At 43.4% G+C, this 20,905-nt stretch overlaps 1 protein-coding gene across 1 annotated transcript in view; it reads right to left on the bottom strand.

Moving 5' to 3' along the window:
- Nucleotides 1-15,367, bottom strand: part of LOC108927048 (guanine nucleotide-binding protein subunit alpha-12) — a 41,156-nt gene extending 25,789 nt beyond the window's left edge. Inside the window, exons 1-2 of the mRNA XM_018740078.2 lie at nucleotides 12,216-15,367; nucleotides 97-312 (exon numbers count right to left, since the gene is read on the bottom strand). Coding sequence (XP_018595594.2) covers nucleotides 97-312; nucleotides 12,216-12,533 — 534 coding nt within the window. The 5' untranslated portion in view covers nucleotides 12,534-15,367. The remainder of the gene's footprint in view (nucleotides 1-96; nucleotides 313-12,215) is intronic.
- Nucleotides 15,368-20,905: the final 5,538 nt, after the last annotated feature.

The following is a 20,905-nucleotide window of genomic DNA, read 5'->3' as shown; positions in this document are numbered from 1 at the left end:
ATCTTTAATGCAACCTAGAATCCAAAGGAGGCAGAGAACGTACGACACTTGACAAGAGCGGAGGTCAGGGGCCCCTCATCCCTCCGCGGCACTCACCAGCTGGAACTCACTCCTGCGCCCATAGGCCTCCTGGATGCCTGCGTCCCCCCACAGAGCCTCAAGCGCGGGAACGTACAGCTGGAAGGTGCTGGGCTCCACGGGCACACCTGCCTTGTTCTCGAAGGCCATCACGAACATGCCGTGCTTCTCGTTCTCCGAGTTCTGCCAGGGAATGCCCAGCTTGTCACGGGCATCCACCAGCACTCGTGTGCCCTGGATGTGGGACAAAACATCACATGTTAGAAGGCTCACCCCCCACGGCAATGCTCTCCTCACAACACAAACAAGCTTCTAAGGGCCACACAGGGCAGCCATTGATAGAGACTGTCCAAGAGAGCAACACGACTGTGGATCTGATGCGAGAGGGTTTCACGTACAGCTTACATGCGGTGACAAATGTCACGCTCGGTTCTGGTGCAACGTTCCTGGTGGTCTAATTAGGAGAGGCCAGGTCAGACACGCACGTCCGACTCGCAACGAGAGCAGCCGAGGGGCTGCGGAGGGTTGAGGATGACTGAACATTCTGGGAGGTTTCCACTGATGTGTGAAGATGCAATTAAGTTTATGTCTTTTGAACCACTTTATAGCAGACAATTAAACAAGAACAACTGTGTGTCGAAGAAAACCACAGTGCTTGCAATCAAACAAAAGGTTTATTTAAATAAATTAATAAATAACCAGACACCACCATTAAAAACTGTTAAAAAAAAAAGAAAGCTTGACAGGACACCACCAGCAGGACCAAAGGACTAGCACTACCATGGCAGTTTAATTTGCTACATTATGATTATGCATTTAAAAACTGAATTCGCTGAAACGTTTTGACTACGGGGGTTTATGAAAACAGTTCAGAAGCCAGCGAGTTATATTCCACATCTCTTGGTTTCGAAACTTGTGCGACATTTTTCAAGAATTAGTGTTACTTTACATTCATTTATTTTGCAGACACTTTTCTCCAAAGAGACTTCCAATGAACTTCACCGGACACCTTATTCACCAAGGTGACTTGCACTGCTAGATACACTACTTAGAATGGGTCATTCATCCATACATCAGTGGAACACACTCTCTTTGTGACTCACACACTATGAGTGAACCCGAACAGCACGTCTTTGGACTGTGGGAGGAAACCAGAGCGCCCGGAGGAAACCCACAGAGACATAGGGAGAACGTGCAAACTCCACACGGACTGGGCAGGAGTCAAACCCACGTCCTCTTGCACCACCCAGGCGCTGTGAGACGGCAGCGCTACTCGCTGTGCCACCATGGCGCCCTACTGCTGTATGATGTTTTGCATCGTGCTTCACTTCTCCAAGTCATAAACAGTCAGTTTTTTCCAAATTCCACATGCAGTCCTAGCGGTATCATAAAAACTACAGTTTACAAGAAGGCAAATGAGAGTCCATACCCCACTGATCAGAACACACTCTATTCTACTGATATTACTTCTAGAGCAGCTTCAGTCCTCTGCATGTGCAACTGTAGGTCATGTTGGACAGGAATGATCTGATAAATAATGACAAATTTTATAGCCGTTAGGGTCAATTAAGTTCATTTCATGTCTTACACTAATCACGCAGCTCTGAATTACAGCATACATTTCAATCAGATGACTTTGTCAAAGCATTAAAACACTTAAATGTTTTACCAGGAACTCATTTGTCACTTTAATCAAGCTCTCTGTGTGCACAGCTGACTGGCTGTAGAAATTTATTTTCTGTTTTGCTTTATTAAAGAGCCACTTTATCATTTACAGCCTCTCTCTCAGGCTCCATAAAAAGTAATACCCGAGTGCAGTGGGACAAACTGATGGGTAACAGAGAATTATTTCAGACTTATAGGATGTAGCTCCATTTCATAGACCCGCCAACCTAAGAGAATAACTTATTTATTCAGCTTAACTTATAAGGTTGCCTAACGTAACCAAGGCCTTCAAATCATTGCACAAGCCTTACAGAAGAGGTGCCAGTAAGCAACTGAGGGATTGATGAAACACGTACCTCTTGATACAAACATTTAAACAATAACTGGTGTTGCAATTTGCATGTTATTTCTTGATTGGTGCAAGAGGCAGTAAAGTTGTTTACAGTCTATCAGTGCACATGTTTACAGTTTTATTGTCCTCCTAACCCATCTTTTACTTATTTATTTGCACTCCAGAGCATTTTGATATGACCCTTTGCCTTTAGTGTCAAACTTGTATTTGAACTTACTTGCCCCCCCCCCGGAGTAAAACCTTCACTCCACCACTGATCTTTTCCCAATGGCTTGCAGCTGGTAAATTATGTACAGCACCTCTGTGGAAAATTTTGCAGGGACCTTGTTTGGTGTTTTACAATGACTGTCCTTCCTGATTTATCAAAGGTCAGAGCTGTGTGCAATTGTGACCTCTTTGGCTGTTATCTAAATTATACGTTAGTCCTTCCTCAAAGCCATGAGGTCAGCTGTACTTAATGAGTAGATGACATCCGCTTTCGAGCATAAATATGCCAGCCAGTCTTAAAGTAATTTTTGCCAAATGACAGCTATGGAGCCGATAAGTAGGGGGGGGGGATGCATTAGCACGGTTTCCCAGGTGCTTTAGGATTGTAAAGCAGTTCACTATCCAAAAAGTCACACCATTTATAAAAGTGTTCAGATCATAAAGGCCTTAATTCATTTATGAAATACATGTGGAAAGAAATTTTAGGTTTTAGAGTGATACTAGTAGTTAAAAGAAACCTGGTTAAAAAAAAATGTCAAATATGCATAATAATCTTAAAAGGCAAGCGAAACGGTTAGGAAATAATTTGTATTCACAAAAAATTAAACCATAGGTATGCTGAAAACTGTCATACAACACAGGGACACGTGCCACCAGCCTTGGAGTAACACCAAAAAAAAAAAAAAAACCACACTGAAGCTCAGAGGCTTTGATGAGGGGTGGGGGTCTGTCTGTATGGGGTAACTATAGGCCTACAGCATTTGGACTATGAAAGAAGTAAATGGGCTAAAAGATCCCGACAAGACCATCATCTGAACTGAAAATTATTCTAAATTATTAGCAGCACACCTCCTTCTTAAAGGCAACTTGCAATGTTAGTTATATTACACTAAGTTACTGACAATTTACCCATTTAAAGAGATGGGTCATTTTTACTGTACCAATTCAGGGTAGGTATCTCCATCACAGGTGCTTGAGCAGGTAAGCAGTTAAAGTCTGTGGTCAATACTAGTACTTTGTTGCAATACAGAGAACTAATTATATCCCTTCTACATTTACATTTATTCATTTAGCAGACGCTTAAAGCAGAGAAAAAAAAAATACAATTTGTGCATTACATTAGTAGAGAGAGAGAGAGAGAGAGAGAGAGAGAGAGAGAGACATAGTTGCAGACGTGATTCTTAAGTAAACCTAGTTAGTTTCTTTCTACTTTATACACTGATGTTCATCGCACAAGTAGGTGCGTAAAACTCAGGATAGATAAATCCTGATCACCTTCCTCCAATTTTTTTTAATTAAAAGGTACACAAACATTTACATACAATACAGGAGTAGCAGCTGTGTAAAGGCTTATCTGGGCATGATCATAAAGTTACGATGCATGAACATTCACACCCTACATGAGCTTGAGAGATCATGGGCAAAGTGAGTCTGGAAAAGTTGAGTTTTCAGACCCATCTTGAATGTAGACAGAGTTTCAGCAGTTCTGAGTGAGAGGGGGAGGTCATTCCACCACAACGGAGCCAAAACCGAGAACCTCCACGCTTGACCTTCCGTGTGCGGGACCACCAAGCGAGCAGAAGTAGACGAGCGAAGCGGTCTGGTTGGCGTGTAGTGGCCCTTCTATAAAATCAAGATATTATGACATGAAGATCGGTGATGTATTTGTCATAAAACCACTTTCCCCTGAAATTATCTGTTACAGATTTTAGTAAACTATGGCTTCAGAAAAGCACGCAAGTCTAGCAACAGTCCGATTTAAACATATCAAAACACAATGCATGAGCAGCGGCCAAATAAAATCAATATAGGTGATACGCTGATACATACTGCCAGTTTTAAATTTACAAGAACTTCAGAAACACACCTTCACTTTTTAACCTCCTTTTTCATGTTTTCGGCTCTGGCTATCACAGGTCCACCACAGAGGTTCTTAGTATTGAGCGCTTTCCCGACAGCATTAAATATTTAACGGACACCGTCAGCCGCATCTAACCCGAGTTATTTAGTGCTGCGGCTAAAAGACAGGGGCAAGAACACGTGGAAACGGTATTTCAAAATGATTTACAGGTCGCAGGAAGAAAGTCTACAGTCTAAATATCTAGACTCCTCCAGCGGCCTTCCACCTAGGCGTTCCTAACGGCCCAATAAAACAGACAGACGTACGAGGATCCGTGTGGGAGGGTGGCATACTGCAAGTGTTCCTTGGCTGAAAACGGGCCTGATGGTGCCCAGGACTTTCCACTCCTGCTGCTCTGTCCCTGTAAAGCAACTTGGGGCACTTTTTAGGAGCTTCAGCATCTCCCTGCTCTCCTTATGTCGGAATGCCAAAATAACAGCTAGGCCTGAGGCGTGCGCTCTTGCAATAAGCTAATGGAACATACAGTCTTGCTACTTAAACGTAGCAATTGCAATTCTTTTCTGTCACGTTAGTCACGCGGCAACAGGCTATCGTTGACATGCAACATATGAAGCGCAAACCGAAGATTCCTTGTCGTCAGATTTTTTAAAATTTGACAGTAAAAGGAATGCGCGACAGACAGACGGCTTCGAAGGGCCGCGAAGAAACAACATACAGGAAACGAAGGTCTACAAACACTGTGCAAAACGTCCCGGTTTGGCCACAGTTTTCTCATTCCCCGCGGATGATGCTAATACAGTAAATAGGGTGATAAAAAGTGCTGATTGAAGCCTCCTTCTTTCCATCCATCGCAAGAGAGGGGCTTTCCAGAGGACCGCCACCCACTCCTGCAGCATTTTGTTTGGTCTCTAGTGTGTGACCAACCCCCCCGGCTGCCACCAATTCCAATCCGGGCCTTCACAGGCCAGCAATGACCTTTCACCTACTTCCTCAGCGCTCTATCTGGGAACGGAAGGCTCCAGTCCTCCTGAGCTTCACTAGGCAATGCCCAGGGGGACCAAGGGAGAGGACTTGAGCGAGGCTGGGGAGGGGGGCACTGTGACTCAACGCAGAGTCATTGCTGGAGGTCAGCCGCGAGGTCCAGTGTTTCCTCTCGCCGAGTCCAGCACAAGACCCACTGACGACGCAGTACACCCGGCTCTCCGGTCCATCACACACGAAACCCTGGGGAGAGGAATGTCTCTCTGTCTCCACATCCAACACAGCAAACTGAGGACAGCTCTGATTTGTCATTTTGGGAAAGACATGCAATAACAACATGAGATACTAGTTTACATTTAGCTGACACTTCATTCCCCAAAGGGCTTTTTAGAATGTTAATATACATACAATTATTTACCCCTTTATACAGCTGAATAGTTTTAGTGGAGCAATTTCAGAGTAAGTACCTTGCTCAGACAGATTACAGCCAAAGGTGAGATTTGAACCTACAACCTTTGGGTCTAAACACAGCAGTTCTAACCACTACACTACTAGACATCCCTGTAACTTACTTTAGCACAATTTTTAATTTTTGCCATACAAGTTAGAAAAAAAAATTTTATTGAAGCTCTTTAACAAGTATGACTCATCAAAACCTTAAATTTAACAAATAATTAAACATCTGAATGAATATTTTCAGCAAAGCGTAAGACTCCGACATAACAGGATTGCTCTACGTATAAAAAAAAAAAAATAATAAGGAATGTGACAGGAATGTCTTTTTCAGGTGGAAGGTAAACTAGAGAAGAGTGTGATTAGGGTTGTTGGGGCTACCAGGCAAAGTTTTAACCGTGTGTAAGGTGAAAACCACATTACTCATCCTCCTGACAAGATCACGCAAGTGAACCGATGATTCGTCCAAGCAGGCGTGTAAGTTGGACGGTCTGACGAGACGAGAGGAGCTGTCTGACGGCAGAGTAAACATAGCTAATCGGGAACAAGGCCTTGTCTGTGCGCTGCCAAGCTCAAACAGTGCAACGCGCCAGAAACACTTGGCCACACCAGCGATTTATCTCCAATAACCACATACACCCGATGCTGGCGCTAAACCAGAGCCACGTGAGGCCGTCTCACCAACAACTATTCAAGAAGGAGACGGTGATTCCTGGAAGTTAACGGTCTTGTTGTTAACTGTAAGCCTATTGCGTCGATTTACATCTTCCTTTGCCTTGCTATGATGGTTCATCCATGTCTCAGGCCAACGCAATTTAAAGAGAGTTGACATGAAGCTGGACAGTGATGAAATGGTCAAAAAAAAAAAACGGGTAAGATCAGGGTGCCTGAAGTAACCACTTGATAAAAATGCACTTTATCAAAACGTTCTAAATCATTCGCACACTTACTAAATCACCAAAATTGTTGACTAGTAGCTGCTGATTACTGTTAAGAAACATCACGTTCCTCAGCACGAGATAGAACGCCTTTTTTTTTTTTCTGGTGTGCTGGATGGTGCCACAGCCTGGCTGTCAAAGTTTTCAAAATCTCTGTTTGTTCACGGTCCCTCCGAGATGTGTGTTTTGCTGAAGTAGATACCACACTCATTATCTAGGTGATGACAAAGTCAAAAAAGCTCAAAGCAACCCCCAGCCAGGACAGGAAGTGTGGAGGGGGGGGGGGGGGGACAGGGTAATGTTCTGGATTTCTCCTCCAAGAAGCAGCTGCTGTGAAAATTATGGAGGCATTCGTTCTGGGAATCAGTTTACGAGGTCAGATGTTCAGTCAGGAGTGCTTTTCTCTATCGCTAAGAGAAGGAAAACAAACAAGCCTCACCCACAAACCACTCCGCGAACCTACAGGAGGACCGAGTCTCCCTTATGCCTAGTTCCTTTATTTCAGTCTTTTTTCCAAAAAAAGAAGTCCGAAGAACCCTGCGGAACCCAGTGGGGTCAATTTGCCATTTAAGGATGACTGAACTTCAGCAACTGGTTTCCGACAGACCTCAGTCGCTTACACTTGACCCCTGACAAAACAATCTCCAATTTCCCATAATCACTCATGTCTGGTTTTCAGCTACAGGCGCTTTCTCTTGCCTTCGGGGCTTTTAAATATGACACATTCCGTCATCCTCGGTGTTGCATCATGTTGTCCAAACGTTGACTTTTTCTGCACACTCCAAGTGAACTAACCTTCACTGAAGCCAGGCAGAATCCTCAGCATTCACCTCTGGACTTGCATGTTCCTGTTCCAAGTACGTTTTTGTCATACATTACATGCGTTATACATTTTAAAGAAACACTGAACACAAGAAGTTATCTGAAGCACATCCCCCCCCCCCTCCCAACTGTCCATCAGACCTTTGAGTTTTTTGGCACGGCTGACAGCTACGTGATGAAAACAGTCGCACCGAAGATGCGGAAAACACTGCATTGTATCAAATGCAGCACAATGGAATGAACTTCGTCACATGTGAAAATCTGTGCTGGTGTGTGCATCCATTTCCTTGCCGTCTTTGACAAGCGCTCAAAGACATGATACAGAGAAAGCTGATATTCACAAGCTTGAAAATCCGAGAGAGCTAAGTTAGGTAATTACAATCCATTGTAGCCAGACAGAGCAGTCGTCACGATCACACAAATCTCATACAAATAGCCTCATCTCTGTTCACTCAAAGCTCAAATAGCATTACAATCAGTCTCTGCCGAGGCAGAAACGTGCAAAAAAAATTGGCAAGTGCGCACTTTTTCATCCTCACTGCCAGCAAAGCGTGCTTTTATTCGCCGCACACTACCACCTTTCCTTTTCATTGATCACTTCATCAAAACAAAAGCCTTACACCAGAAGTTACAACATACTGAAATTGAACCAGAATAACAATGACTGTCAACCAAATACAGATTTAGCACGCACTATTAATCACCTGCTGTTTATTGTAAATTGGGACTATCCTACTGAAGCACACAGAGCGCTAACATACTCGACATACCATGCTTATATTTCTAGCATGGACAAAACGTAAAAAGTATCTAATAAAAGGTAGGCCACGAGTAACACAGCACAAACCAGAAGTTCGTAATCACGATCAAGGTTTGCAGCGCTTCGGAAAGTGAAATAAACACAAAATGTTCACGGAACAGACGTTAAAAGCGTTGCCGAAGAACTGATTCGAAGAGATGATATGAAAGTCAAGTGATGGAAAAACAAAAAGAATACTTGTTGTTTCAATCGGCTATGAGCGGACTGCTCAGAAAAGATGCCTTTCATCAAAAGGTTGCATCTTTCTGCTACAAACCAAGCTGACCTTAAGATACATTACTTAATAGACCCTACGGTACCACCACGTGTTCTTCCATGCAGAGGCGAAAAAAAGCTTCCACATTTCTGGCCCTGTTATTGTCTATAAATGACAAGGGGAAAAGATTATGGTAATTAAAGAATCAGATATGTCAGCTCACAGAACACATGGTGTGCATATGTGTGCGGCGGCTATATGTGATGACGAAAGCCTGCGGCCAGCGTGCGAGCAGGGATAGGACTCCGCTGTGAGGTTCTTCAGCCAAAACACCCTCTCCAGGGGTGAAGTGCAGAGTTGGAGCTCCATTTGTCGATGAGGTAGTTTATCCCTCTCTATTAACCGTCTGTACTGCAAACAGGTTCAAAACAGGTCCAAGTGGAAACAAAATGCCGCCTCCTCAACCACCTACATGATCTTGGATGTGTCTAAAATTACATCACTAAAAGGATTAATAAAGTCATTTAAAAAAAAAATTGACCACTGGTCTGTTAATTTAATAATTCAGACAAAATATGTCTTGTTAAGTAAACCTTTATGCCTTTTATATGAGAAAAAGCTTACAACACCTCTAAATTTCCAATCAGCAAACCAAATATCTCAATAAATTCATATTATTACCCTTAAAGTAATATTGATGGACACAAAAAAAACAGTTGAAACCAAGGATGCTAAACTCATTTCAGAGTGGCCAACAAGCATGTTGAATTAGAGCTGAGATTTTACACTTAGTCTAATGAAGAATTAATGAAAAGCTAATGCTTTATACAACTTGCATTGTCTGTAATGCTCACGTAACCTAATGAATATTTATCAGTACTAATTTAACGTATTTTCCCCATTTTTTTCTCTTCAAGAAAAACAGTTCAAAACACCAGCAACTAACTATGGGATAAGTTACACATTTTTATTTCAATAGATACTTTATTTTTTTTTACATCTATGAGGAACTAAGTTTGAACCCCCTCCAACAGTCATGCTATTCAATTCCAGGAAGGGAGGGGGCTACAGAACAAAACTGACCATGTGACACAGTTGACACATCTGTACACCTGAGGGACACAATTTATTATTACACTGTCTGATTCATCCTGACTCTCACCTCAGCACCAAGGTCTTTAACTTTCTATTTGTGAAAAATTTTGCTGATATTTCAAATTCCTGCAGAATTTATCCACTTTATTTTGCCTTCTAACTTAAATGGTAAACAAACCTTCCGGCCTAAAAGCAGAAACCTGGCTAATTATGAGACCTACTGTAGAAATGCCCTGACCATTAATTATGGTCATATTAAAAAACTCCATCAGCTGGAAAAGTAACACACGTGTAACGGTACTTTTGATGGAGAGCTTGAGTCTTCTAAATATTGAAATGAAATGTGTGCTCCCTTGTAACAGAGAGGCCAGATAGGTCAGCAATTCTCTGTGCCATCCACATACACACTTAAGGAGAGGTTGTCACCAGTGGCGAGAAGCAGTTGGTTCATGGGAAAGAAAGCTTTTTTCTAAATTGGGCTCTTTTCTCAACACAGCACCAGGGGCTTCCCGCTTTCCAGACTGCCTTCCCATTAATTAAGCCCAATGAGTCACCAGCCTCTAACACAATGGAATCTAAAAGGGACTCCATCTGGAAGAAACCAGAGATCACCATCATCATTGTCATCATTCAGAGTGTGAGGATGAATACAACTAATTATCCCGTAGAGGAAGAGGAATGCACTCTTGGCTCGAAGGCTGACGATGCTGCCCCGCAAAGCACAACACAAGGCAAACCTACTATAAACAGCCTAGCGATTCAAGGCACGTCCAGTCGTTCACATGGCAACGCAAGCGCGTGGATTTCTGGAACTTCGTTATTTGGACAAAGTTCATGAGAGCCAAGAACAATCCAAACCAGGCAGAGAGTACTGCCTTCAGAACTGATGAAAAGCATGGATGTAGCATATCTGACCAGTTTTCTAAGCCCTTATCGCCTGTTTAAACTTTTCACATACAAACATTATGTTAACGTCCATTGCTTACATGTCACTTTTACTCAAGGTGACTTACAGCGATTTACTCATCTAAACAGGAGGGCATTCGTACTGCATCAATTGTGGGCAAGTACCAGAATAAGGGAGGGGGTGCGGTGGCGCAGTGAGTTGGACCGCAGTCCTGCTGTCCGGTGGGTCTGGGGTTCAAGTCCCGCTTGGGGTGCCTTGCGACGGACTGGCGTCCCGTCCTGGGTGTGTCCCCTCCCCCTCCGGCCTTACGCCCTGTGTTGCCGGATTAGGCTCCGGTTCCCCGTTACCCCGTATGGGACAAGCGGTTCTGAAAATGTGTGTGTGTGTGTGTGTCTGTACCAGAATAAGGGGTTCGACTGCAGAAGCGCGGATTACAACCCAGGACCTTCATACTACCGCTTCACGTTGTCGAACGCTACGTCGCCAGCTGCAAAACGGCTTTGACCCCTTAGCAAAACATTGTTAATCGCCGTAATTCTGAAGGCCTACTCAGCTGTGCCCTTTCATTTTTTCGATTACTTTCTCTAGTAAACTGACCGTAGCGGTAAAACCAACAGAAAACACGCATTACGTTATCGCACCGTTTAAGGAAAGCTGCTCAGATCCAGCGTAATCCAGTTAACGCTCCAGTTCACGACTCCCGCAGAAAAGTAACAAAGGTAATTAATCCGTTTTATTTCAAGAGGAGGTTTGTTTATGCAGGTTTTCCTGAAACGCGCAATAAAAAGTAACAAACCAAAACCGAAAGCAGCATCCGTAATGATCCCCCGGACTTGGAACGCCGCACCGCGCTGGCCCACGCACGCACGTCCAAAGAAAACAGATTTATCTTCGCCGAACGTGTTTTCCACAGCCCCGACTTGTCTAATAATCATTACCAAATTGCCCAGATTACGAAATAGTTGGCCATTCAATCTGATCGCTTCCGCGATATGTACAATCTCGCTGGAAACGTGGCCAAGGTGCTCCAACTGTATTTCACCACGTCTGACTTCTGAACGTGAAATAAAGGAACTGGGCAGAGGGGAGACCCAGTTCTCCTGGAAGTTCATAGACCCGCCTGCGCTTTTCCAGTTTTTATGGCTCCGCCGCACGCAAACGTAGTAGTTAAGGTTTCGCCGCGCTGCTCCTTTACACCGTCTCACAGGGGCGCTGGCATTATGGTTACAGCGCGCACGACCGTCCGAAGTACAGTTTCGCTGCTCGGCTGTGAGCCGCCACGATGACCTCGCGGCGTGACCCCAAGCCTGGTCCACCACCTGACCTCAGAGACGACTTTGTGCCCCATTTCACCGACGTCACGCGTCATAATACGGTAAAACTACCTTCACATATAACCTCTAATCTAGATACTGTTATTTAAGGCAAGTACCAGGATCAAACTGACTACAGCGTGAATGGGATTTGAACCCATGGCCTTCAGGCTGCGAGAGAACAGCTCTAATCAACGTGTCACCGACTGCCAGGCGTTAGTAGGGATTTCCAGGTGCGTAAGGGTTCCGGTCCCCACCCGGGGTTCAGGTGCATCACCGAATGAATTGTGGGCAGGTGTGTCCGGGCCATTGGGACACCTGAGCACCAGTTTTACCATGCTCACGCTGTGCTTTCTTCCAGGACCAGCCCGGACTTGGAAACTGGGCTTGGGAATGGGTTCCAAGCCCGTCAGTCCCACTAGGAAAAGTGCCCTGCACTCTGCATTCCGTTGGGGCTTTTTTTTTTTTTTTTTTTTTTTCTCTTCCCTTCCCCTCACATTTTTTTGAATTTTTGTGAGGAATATTACCTTGATAATGTTCTCGAAGATGGTGTCGCGAAAGTCCACCAAGGCTTTCTGATCGAACTCCTTGCCGTGGATGATCCTCATTTGCTTGAGGAAGGTGGATTTGCCGCTCTCTCCGGCTCCGAGCAGCAGGATCTTCACGAGGCGCCGCACGCAGCGCCTCTCGCGCGCCAGCATGGCGTCGATCTCGCGGCTCCTGCGCCTCGCCTCGCGCTCCCGCTCCGCGTCCCGCGCCCGGCTGCGCTCCTTGCTGCCGCTGCGCTCGCGACTCGCCTCCGCCGGCAGCAGGCAGCGGCTGAGAGTGCGCACCACCGCAGACATGGTTTACGCGGGGCGGCCGACGACAAAAAAAAGTCCTATTCAGAGATTACTTTTCATTTGTAATAAGATTATTTCCAGCGCTTTTCTCATATAAAACGTACGCCGCGCTCGGTTCCAGTCCGTCGGGTCACTTTTCAGAACCGCTTCGCTCAAAGTAGTCAAGCAAGACGAAAGTCGGCAGCTGTAGCTGCGCCGCCGCTGCTGCTGCTCCCGCTCCCCGCGCGCGCGCGCGCGCATCCACCTCAGGAAGGAGCCCACCCCCCAGCCTCGAGCCTTTGTGTCTTACATTTCGGCCGCGAGTTCGCTCCGCCGGCTTCGCGCAAACGGCGGCGATAACCGCAGCCGTCAGCAAAAATGGCTGCAGACGGCAAGGCGCGTGCACCGCTTCACTTTTTACATAGGTTGTACGCGACGGACATCGAAGGCGGTGAACCCTGAAGACTCGACACCAAATGACCGTGGGAAGTCACCGAAGCGCCTGTTGCTTCAGGCCAGGGTCTCCTCGCGGGTTCCGTCCCCTCCACCGTTCATCTCGAGCTCCTCAGGGTCTCGTCAGAGTGTTTCCGCAGGTTCTTCTCGCGGTCGCCTTCCCTACACCGCTGCTCTCGAACTCTTCAGGTTCTCCTCAGCTTCTCCTCCTCCTCTTCGGAGCTCGGCGCTCGTCCACTTTTGCACAGCCCATCCAAGTTGCCATGGGCGGTGCAGATTAAGTTAACCACGGGGCCATAAAGAAAGTCTCCCACGCTGATTTAAGAGCCTTAAAAGTCTCTAATGCATATTTCTCGGACTTTTGTCATTACTTCATAACTTTTTAAAAAAAAAAAAAAAAAAAAAAGTGAAGCATGGTTTCTGAGGTTGTAGGTAGACTATTCAGCAGCGCTGAGGGGAAAAGGTGCGGATCCTTGCCTTCCCTGAGAGTAAAGCCCTAAGTAAAACTTATTTTTCCCCTCATTATCTCAACAGAAGGATTAATCCTGCCGCTATGAAATCGTCACAAATCCGTAAAAACAAATACGAAGAATATGAAGTTTAGAGGATGCAACTGAACAATTACATTATTATTGCTGTCACTATAAAATGACAACAATATTAGTCTACGGTAGACGTATAATGGAAGAAAGTGCTAGAACTAGATACGTAATTGTTAGATCATTTGAATGCCAAGTCTTGAAAGTATCTTTTTATATGTCAAGGTCATAAGTATATAAATTTATCAGTGATTCAGCAGCTCTTTATGTGCCATATGACAGATACGGATGTTATGTAATACAGTATTTTTTGTTTCTTGTCGTTAGGTTACATTGTTAGCTATCTATGAATTACCGCCCTGTTATATTTATTGTATCTTCACATTAATACTGCAATATAATAGAGCAGTTGTCAAGTTGACTCTATCTGGCAGTTCAAAACAATGCCATTACAATGTGGAAACATCCATAATAGGACTCACAGCAGTACATGACTGCCTGCTGTGTAGGTATCTGGAAACATCTAGTTATTCTCTTCTATATCCCAAGAATAATAATCCACAGATTTCTCACTGCTTGTCTTGCCTCTCCCCAGGGCAACTCGCATTCTATACGTCTGACAGTCCTCCCTCTGGAGGCATTTCCTGCTGCGCTTTCAAATCAGATCATAACTGGAATTTATAGCACATCACTGGAAGACTTATATAATCAGGAGTACAATTAATCGAAACATTTCAGAACAAGTGCTCTCTGCACTCAGGGTAAATGTGTAAGTCTGCTGTGTTTTAAATGATAGTCGGTATTGTCATTGCTGGGGACAGTAGGACTGTTGTAATCTGAACGTTATTGGTTCCAATCCCACATCCTGTCTCAATGTCCTTGACCAAGAGTCTTACCCTGAACTGACACTGTAAGAATACCCTATTGAAAAAATAGGTAAACCATTTTAAAGTAGATCATTTAATGCTGTAAGTAGCCCTGGACAAAGATGTCAGATAAATAAATGTTAGCGATAATTTCACAACTAGTATCAAAGTACTCATGAATTCTCTGTGCTGAAGTTACTGGCTGCTGCCTCTTAGTGGTCATAACAGGGGACAGGACCCACTGGGGAGTTACTAGCATACACACTGCTTCATTTGTACTTATATTAGCATATAGATATAATATTTATCATTTTGGCTGTTTTGACTCAGTGATTTGGATGTGTAACATAATGGGGAAAAAGCTTTAGTTTTAGGAAGTGTGAGCTTCATGAAACCTTCTATGTATACAGTGATCTTACATCATTTCTCAAGGGGTTAGAGGCACTGCCTTTGGACCAAAAAAAAGAAAACGTCACAGGTTCCAATCCCACCTTTTCTTCAAAGCAACATTGTCAGTTGCTTTGGGGAAAAATGTCAGCTAAATGAATTAACGTAAACCTAAATGTAAGTGGGATTTAAATGCCCAATGTAGGATTATGGATTGTTATCTACAAAATTAAAGGTGAAATTAAAGAATGATCATCTGGGATCAAGAAACTCATGAGAAATTCCCAGTCCAGCCACAAGACCACCACTTACAATAGCCAGAGCCTGGCCACATTTGGGACTAGAAAGATCCTTTCTTTGCATTAGACAGTGCAAACTGTCATGCTTATTGACCTTCTTTTTAGAATCAAGTGTACTTTCTGTACATTTACTAGAGAAAAAACAATGAGTAATCAAACAGAATTTGTCAATGAAAGTTTGAGAAATAAATATTAGACCACCACTTTGCATTCAACAGCAACCTGTAAATCACAAATAAAGTACAGTACAATCATCCCTATATAATAGGTTTCTACATTTACATTATATTTACATTTATTCATTTAGCAGATGCTTTTGTCCAAAGCGACTTACATCTCAGCAGAAGTACAATTTATGCATTACATTAAGAGAAGTTTCTCCGCGACAAAAAAAACCATATAATAGCTTAGGGAATTATATAGCTTTTTCATATAACATCTATGAATTAAAGTTTTATTCAAGCAAATTTTGATCATCTAGCATCAAACATTTGTTAATAATACTGCACAGAGCCTCTAGCTGCATTATGTCTGTGTGCATTGCGGAGTGAAAGACATAGGCAGTGATCATATGAATTTGATTTCTTGATATCATGATAATCCTTGGGCCAAATTGTCAAAATGTCTTTAAAGGTATGAAATGAAGTGCCAAGAACACTGGGAAAGGGCATTTCTTTGCAAAGACAGAGAAAGTTACACTGAAAACATATATAACATTAAAAGATAAGTTAGCATATTTTCCACAGTCCTGCATGTGTCGCTCATGACACTCCTTTGCCACCTCACCCACTCCTGTCCCCTGTCCAGTGATGTCCCACTTGGGGGGGGATCTTAACAACCTGTCTTCCCACAGGGTCACAGTTCAATGAAAGTAACTAATATTACTGCAAAATAAATATGACAGAGAATTCTGAACGCTTGAAAGGTTTCCGCAAGCTTTACGCAACACTGAAGAGGCATGTTCGTCTCGCCGTCCTTCAGCACAGCGACCGCACACAATGTTGTCTCAAGAAAGAGAAACTAGCAAGTAGCTTGTTTGATTTTTTTTTTTTTTTTTTACGTACTTTGAGCCATGTGAAAATTATCAGGGCTAAGATAGGCAGCAGACTCGAGCTGTTTCAAAAGCGACAGTTAATCTCAGAGCAGAGGATTTAATAAGAGTATGAAATATGTCAATGTTTGTTCAACAGGGGGCACTGTGGGCCTGAATTTTCACCAATGGAAGGAGAAAGTGTGGGTTTCTTCTGCATCACAACTACCTTACTAAAGTGAGGCCTTGCAAATCATGATAAGTAACTATCCAAAGAGCATCTGAGGCTAGAAAATAAATTTAACGAAACAGAGAACCGAATAAATAAGAAGTGTAATTCTCCAATTTCTCTGGCAGTTTTTCATAACTTTTTGGAAAAAAAAAAAAACATTTGTGCTTTTTGCAACTGCATATGCTAATATGAGCAGCATGACCAATCATATTTTTTAAAAGAGCAGTATGCAAATTCAAATATTAAAGCAAAATCTGCGTACAGCCAAGTTTCTGTTCAAACTGATCAAGTGTTGTAACATGTTTAGAACCTGATGAGAGGACATGATGTGATTATTATGGACACACCTGTTACTTAAATCATTTAATGGGGCGGCACAGTGAGTAGCCTGGATGGTGCGAGAGGATGTGGGTTCAATAGCTGCTCAGTCTGTGTGGAGTTTGCATGTTCTCCTTATGCCTGTGGGGGTTTGCTCTGGGTACTCGGGTTTCCTCCCACAGTCCAAAGACATGCTGTTCAGGTTCACCCAGAGAGTGTGTTCCACTGATGTATAGATGAGTGACCCAGTGTAAGTAGTGTATCTAGCAGTGTGAGTCACCTTGGTGAATAAGGTGTGTGGGCTCATAACACTAGAGTTCAGTGAAAGTCGCTTTGGAGAAAAGCATCTGCTAAATAAATAAATCACACACACACATTGTCTGAAACCACTTGTCCTGAGCGGGGTTGCAGCGAACCAGAGCCTAACCCAGCAACACAGGGCGCAAGGCTGGAGGGGGAGGGGACACACCCAGGACAGGACGCCAGTCCATTGCAAGGCACCCTAAGCGGGACTTGAACCCCAGACCCACCGGAGAGCAGGACCCAGTCAAGCCTGCTGTGCCACTGCGCCCCTCTAAATAAATAAATGTAATGGAAAATTACAAGCATGATTTGGGCTACAAAACACAAGTGTTTAATTCTTTAACCTGTTACTGACTACCTTGGGAGTGGCAGTTAAATATTCGCATATCTTTTTGCACAGCAAACTATTCTCATTTGCACCTCATTCTTGATGTTGCTCCCCCGCACCACACCCCCCCCCCGTCTGTCACATTGCGATTGCCGTCACCATGGAAGTAACACCGGCAGCCCTACTATTTCCTGCCATTGCCATTTCTCACATACCACTCTATTTGTTTCTGTTCAGCAACGTTTTGGGGAAGCTGCAGACGAAACTGGTGTGATGGCAGTAAACCCGCAGTGGAGATAGAATGGGAGGACATCATCGCAGGCAACGGCGAGGTGCTATTTCTCAGCAGATAAAAACAGAGCTGTACTAATAGGTTCAGATGTACGGGGCGCTACTGACTTTCATCGTGCAAAAGGCCTCGATGCTTGCGGGAGCTCTGGAACGTTCCGGAGCCGCTCCGGTCACGTCCGCAGACAACTAGCAGAGGCTCCGGAAGCTGCTCTGTCTGGCAACCCTACGTCACCCTGAGCAGAGCTCTTCATCTGACATCGATTTGGTGTCATTGCCTATTAGTATGCAGAATGACTCACTTGTTCTTTTTAATAATCTTAATAATCACTTTAACGAGCGAGCATCACGTTAACCAATATATTTGCATATATATGCAGCAGGTGACACAGCTGTTACAGTTGTTGCCTTGTGTTCATGAGTCCCAGGTTTGAATTCCACCTCTTGCTGTCGTACCCTTGTATAGGGTATTACCCTAACTTGATACAGGGAAAATTACCAAGCTGCCAGATAAATAATTTATCAGGTATAAATAAAAGTTTATTAAGTTTATGTTTTCTGCGAACAGACAGAAACCACACGATTCTTTGCACGTGGAACACGTCCCTGTTTTGCAAAAGACTGGCTGAAACATTCCTCGATCAAAGTTGGGCTGCAACATTCGTACAGGATTTAATTTAAATTCCTTTCAATATACAAGCACAGAGTAATATTTGATGGTCCTGATTTGTGTGATTTGTAAGTGCACAATTGTTTCTTTTTTTTTTTTTTTTTTAATTTTAAGCCTCTCACATTCAAGTGGCAGTGCATGTTTGATTACTATTGAAAATCTAAATGGAACCGAAATATTAATTGACTAAAATAATTTACATTTATCACAACAATTTGCATGCTTGAAGGAACATGTAACCTCTCCCCTATGTCGACTTGCTGCTTGGGTGTGCTTTTCAATTAAAAGACCAAATAGAATTTAGAGATGAGAGCACTTGTATTTTCACAGCACAACATGTCCGTACTTTAAGCTCCTTAACCACGATTTCTATTAAAACATCTCTTTTTTATCTTTGGTTCTAGTCAGAAGCGCTGCTTCTTTCTTCCCCAACACAAAGCCTGTGTTCGGAGTATGCGCAGTTTGGAGTTCACGTTTGGAGCGCAAGCCGAGGATGTACGCTTTGCTGTTTCGAGAACTTAAAAAAAGTCTTTTCAATAGTTTTTCCGATGAAGAGCGAAAACAAAACTAAATATAGAAAATAAACATTTCCTCTGTTATTGCTAAGTCCCAGCAAATAATTATATGTTGGTTTTCACTGTTATGTTTGATGACAAAATATGCTAAAGGTTTTGATTATGTTTGCCAATCTGAAGTCTACTCAGGCTGTGCGATTTGCCGAGCATTGGAACAGCATGAGTTTTTACGCATTTGGAGGCACGCACAATGGCTCTGATTGCGATGTAAAAGGCAGTTGATGCAATTCAAACGTTCTCCGAGAGCGAGTATTATGTTCTCTTGCTCAGACGCCGCCGTGATCCGAGCAGACATGGCTGATAGATATTGAAAGCAAAGCAGACTGGCAGACCATCTGCTACGAGCGACTTAAACCGTAGCAATTTCTGCATTTCCACCTGCCGTTTCGAGCTCAGCGCGGAAGCACGTGTCCTCGGAGCCGAGCCTTAACTCAAAGCCCGAGCGCTTCTGCTCGGGGAGCAAATATGGAAGATGGATGATTTCAGCACTGCCGCATTCAGAATTGATCCCGCAGTCATCTGTTCCTGTTTAAAAATATTAGAATACCATATACATACTTGCTTTAAATTCAGATGTGAGGAAACATTTCTGAAGAGCAGGTTTCCCTATTCCTGCTTATTATAATTTAATGAGCAAGTTCCAGTAAAATGGTTCATCCAGAATTTCCCAAGTTCTGTCCCTTTGTAGTCAGTTTCTACATGACTTCCACCCTTGCATTCATTTCAATAAATTTGTATGCTGATTGTTATTCCTCTGCTCTAATTTAGCAGCTTGAAGGGCAAGCAGGACTGTACATTTATTATCAAGAAAGGTTCCTTCCGCTCCTTTGGTCATATCTTCAGCACATCCATGGCTTTCAAAGGTATTTTAAATCTTGCTTACATTAAAAATTTGCATTGCAAGGATCTTGGGAAGGTTCTTTTTTTTAAGACTTTAGTGATGCTCCATTCTATAGGTATTTGTGCTTTCTTTAATGAACATTATTTTATTTGAATGAACATTATTTCATTGCTTATCAAACTTGATTTTGCACAGTGAGCTTGCTTTGTCTCCCTTATGCACAAAATACCACATACAATAAGCACACACACATTTTCAGAACCGCTTGTCCCATACGGGGTCACGGGGAACCGGAGCCCAACCCGGCAACTCAGGGCGTAAGGCTGGAGGGGGAGGGGACACACCCAGGACGGGACGCCAGTCCGTCACAAGGCACCCCAAGCGGGACTCGAACCCCAGACCCACTGGAGAGCAGGACTGTGGTCCAACCCACTGTGCCACCGCACCCTCCTGATACAATAAGCACTGAAGGTCAATACAGAATGAAAATGCCAGAATATCTTATTTTGTCATCAACAGAAGTTAAATCTGAGGAATAAAAAGACAATTTGAACGATGTGAAATTTGAGATCCCTTTTTCCTTTTTTTTAATTAATACAATGTGTAATTAATACGATGAGTGAGTGCCAAGTATACAGCAAGAATTGAAGGGTAAAAATATGCCCTCAAGGAGCACAGATGGTATGCACTATGCTTTGGCTTGGACAGCATTTCATTCAGTTTATATTCTCCAAGTCTTTCAGTTTAATTGAAAAACATTTATAATATGTCCAAAATCAAACAATTACTTTCATTGGGTCTAATGCCTTCAAGACAAATTTCATGAGAAATAAAGTCACTGCAAAAGAAATCTTGTTTTGCTGCAAAAAAAAAAATGCCTCCCTGACATTTAGTTACAGAACATTCTCTGGAAATAGACATATATTACATGTATGAATGGGTGTAAAAATGATTTTAAAAAGAGTTTTGCATTGCTTGAATTGGAGTGAGAAGAGGTTGAACAAATGTATGAACTTTAAAAAGAAAGGGGCCGTTGGGAACTCTTCCAGCTCTTCCACATAGCTGTGGATGAGCTGCTAGATGAGGGTCACCGGTGAGCATCTTCCCATAGCTCATGATCCTCTGAACCGGGCCCAAGTAGGATTTCAAGAATATGCATTTTAAGGACACTGCCACTGCTTTCAAACTGTGAACTTCTGAGCACATCGCGTACTTCGACGCAATGGGGTAATGAGTGCATGGAAATGCACGTGGCAGAAGGAGACAC

This window comes from Scleropages formosus, chromosome 20, assembly GCF_900964775.1.
Source record: "Scleropages formosus chromosome 20, fSclFor1.1, whole genome shotgun sequence".
In the NCBI taxonomy this organism is placed as follows: Eukaryota; Metazoa; Chordata; class Actinopteri; order Osteoglossiformes; family Osteoglossidae; genus Scleropages; species Scleropages formosus.
Note: the sequence above shows the minus strand (reverse complement) of the source record. Positions and strands in the feature narration are given on the sequence as shown.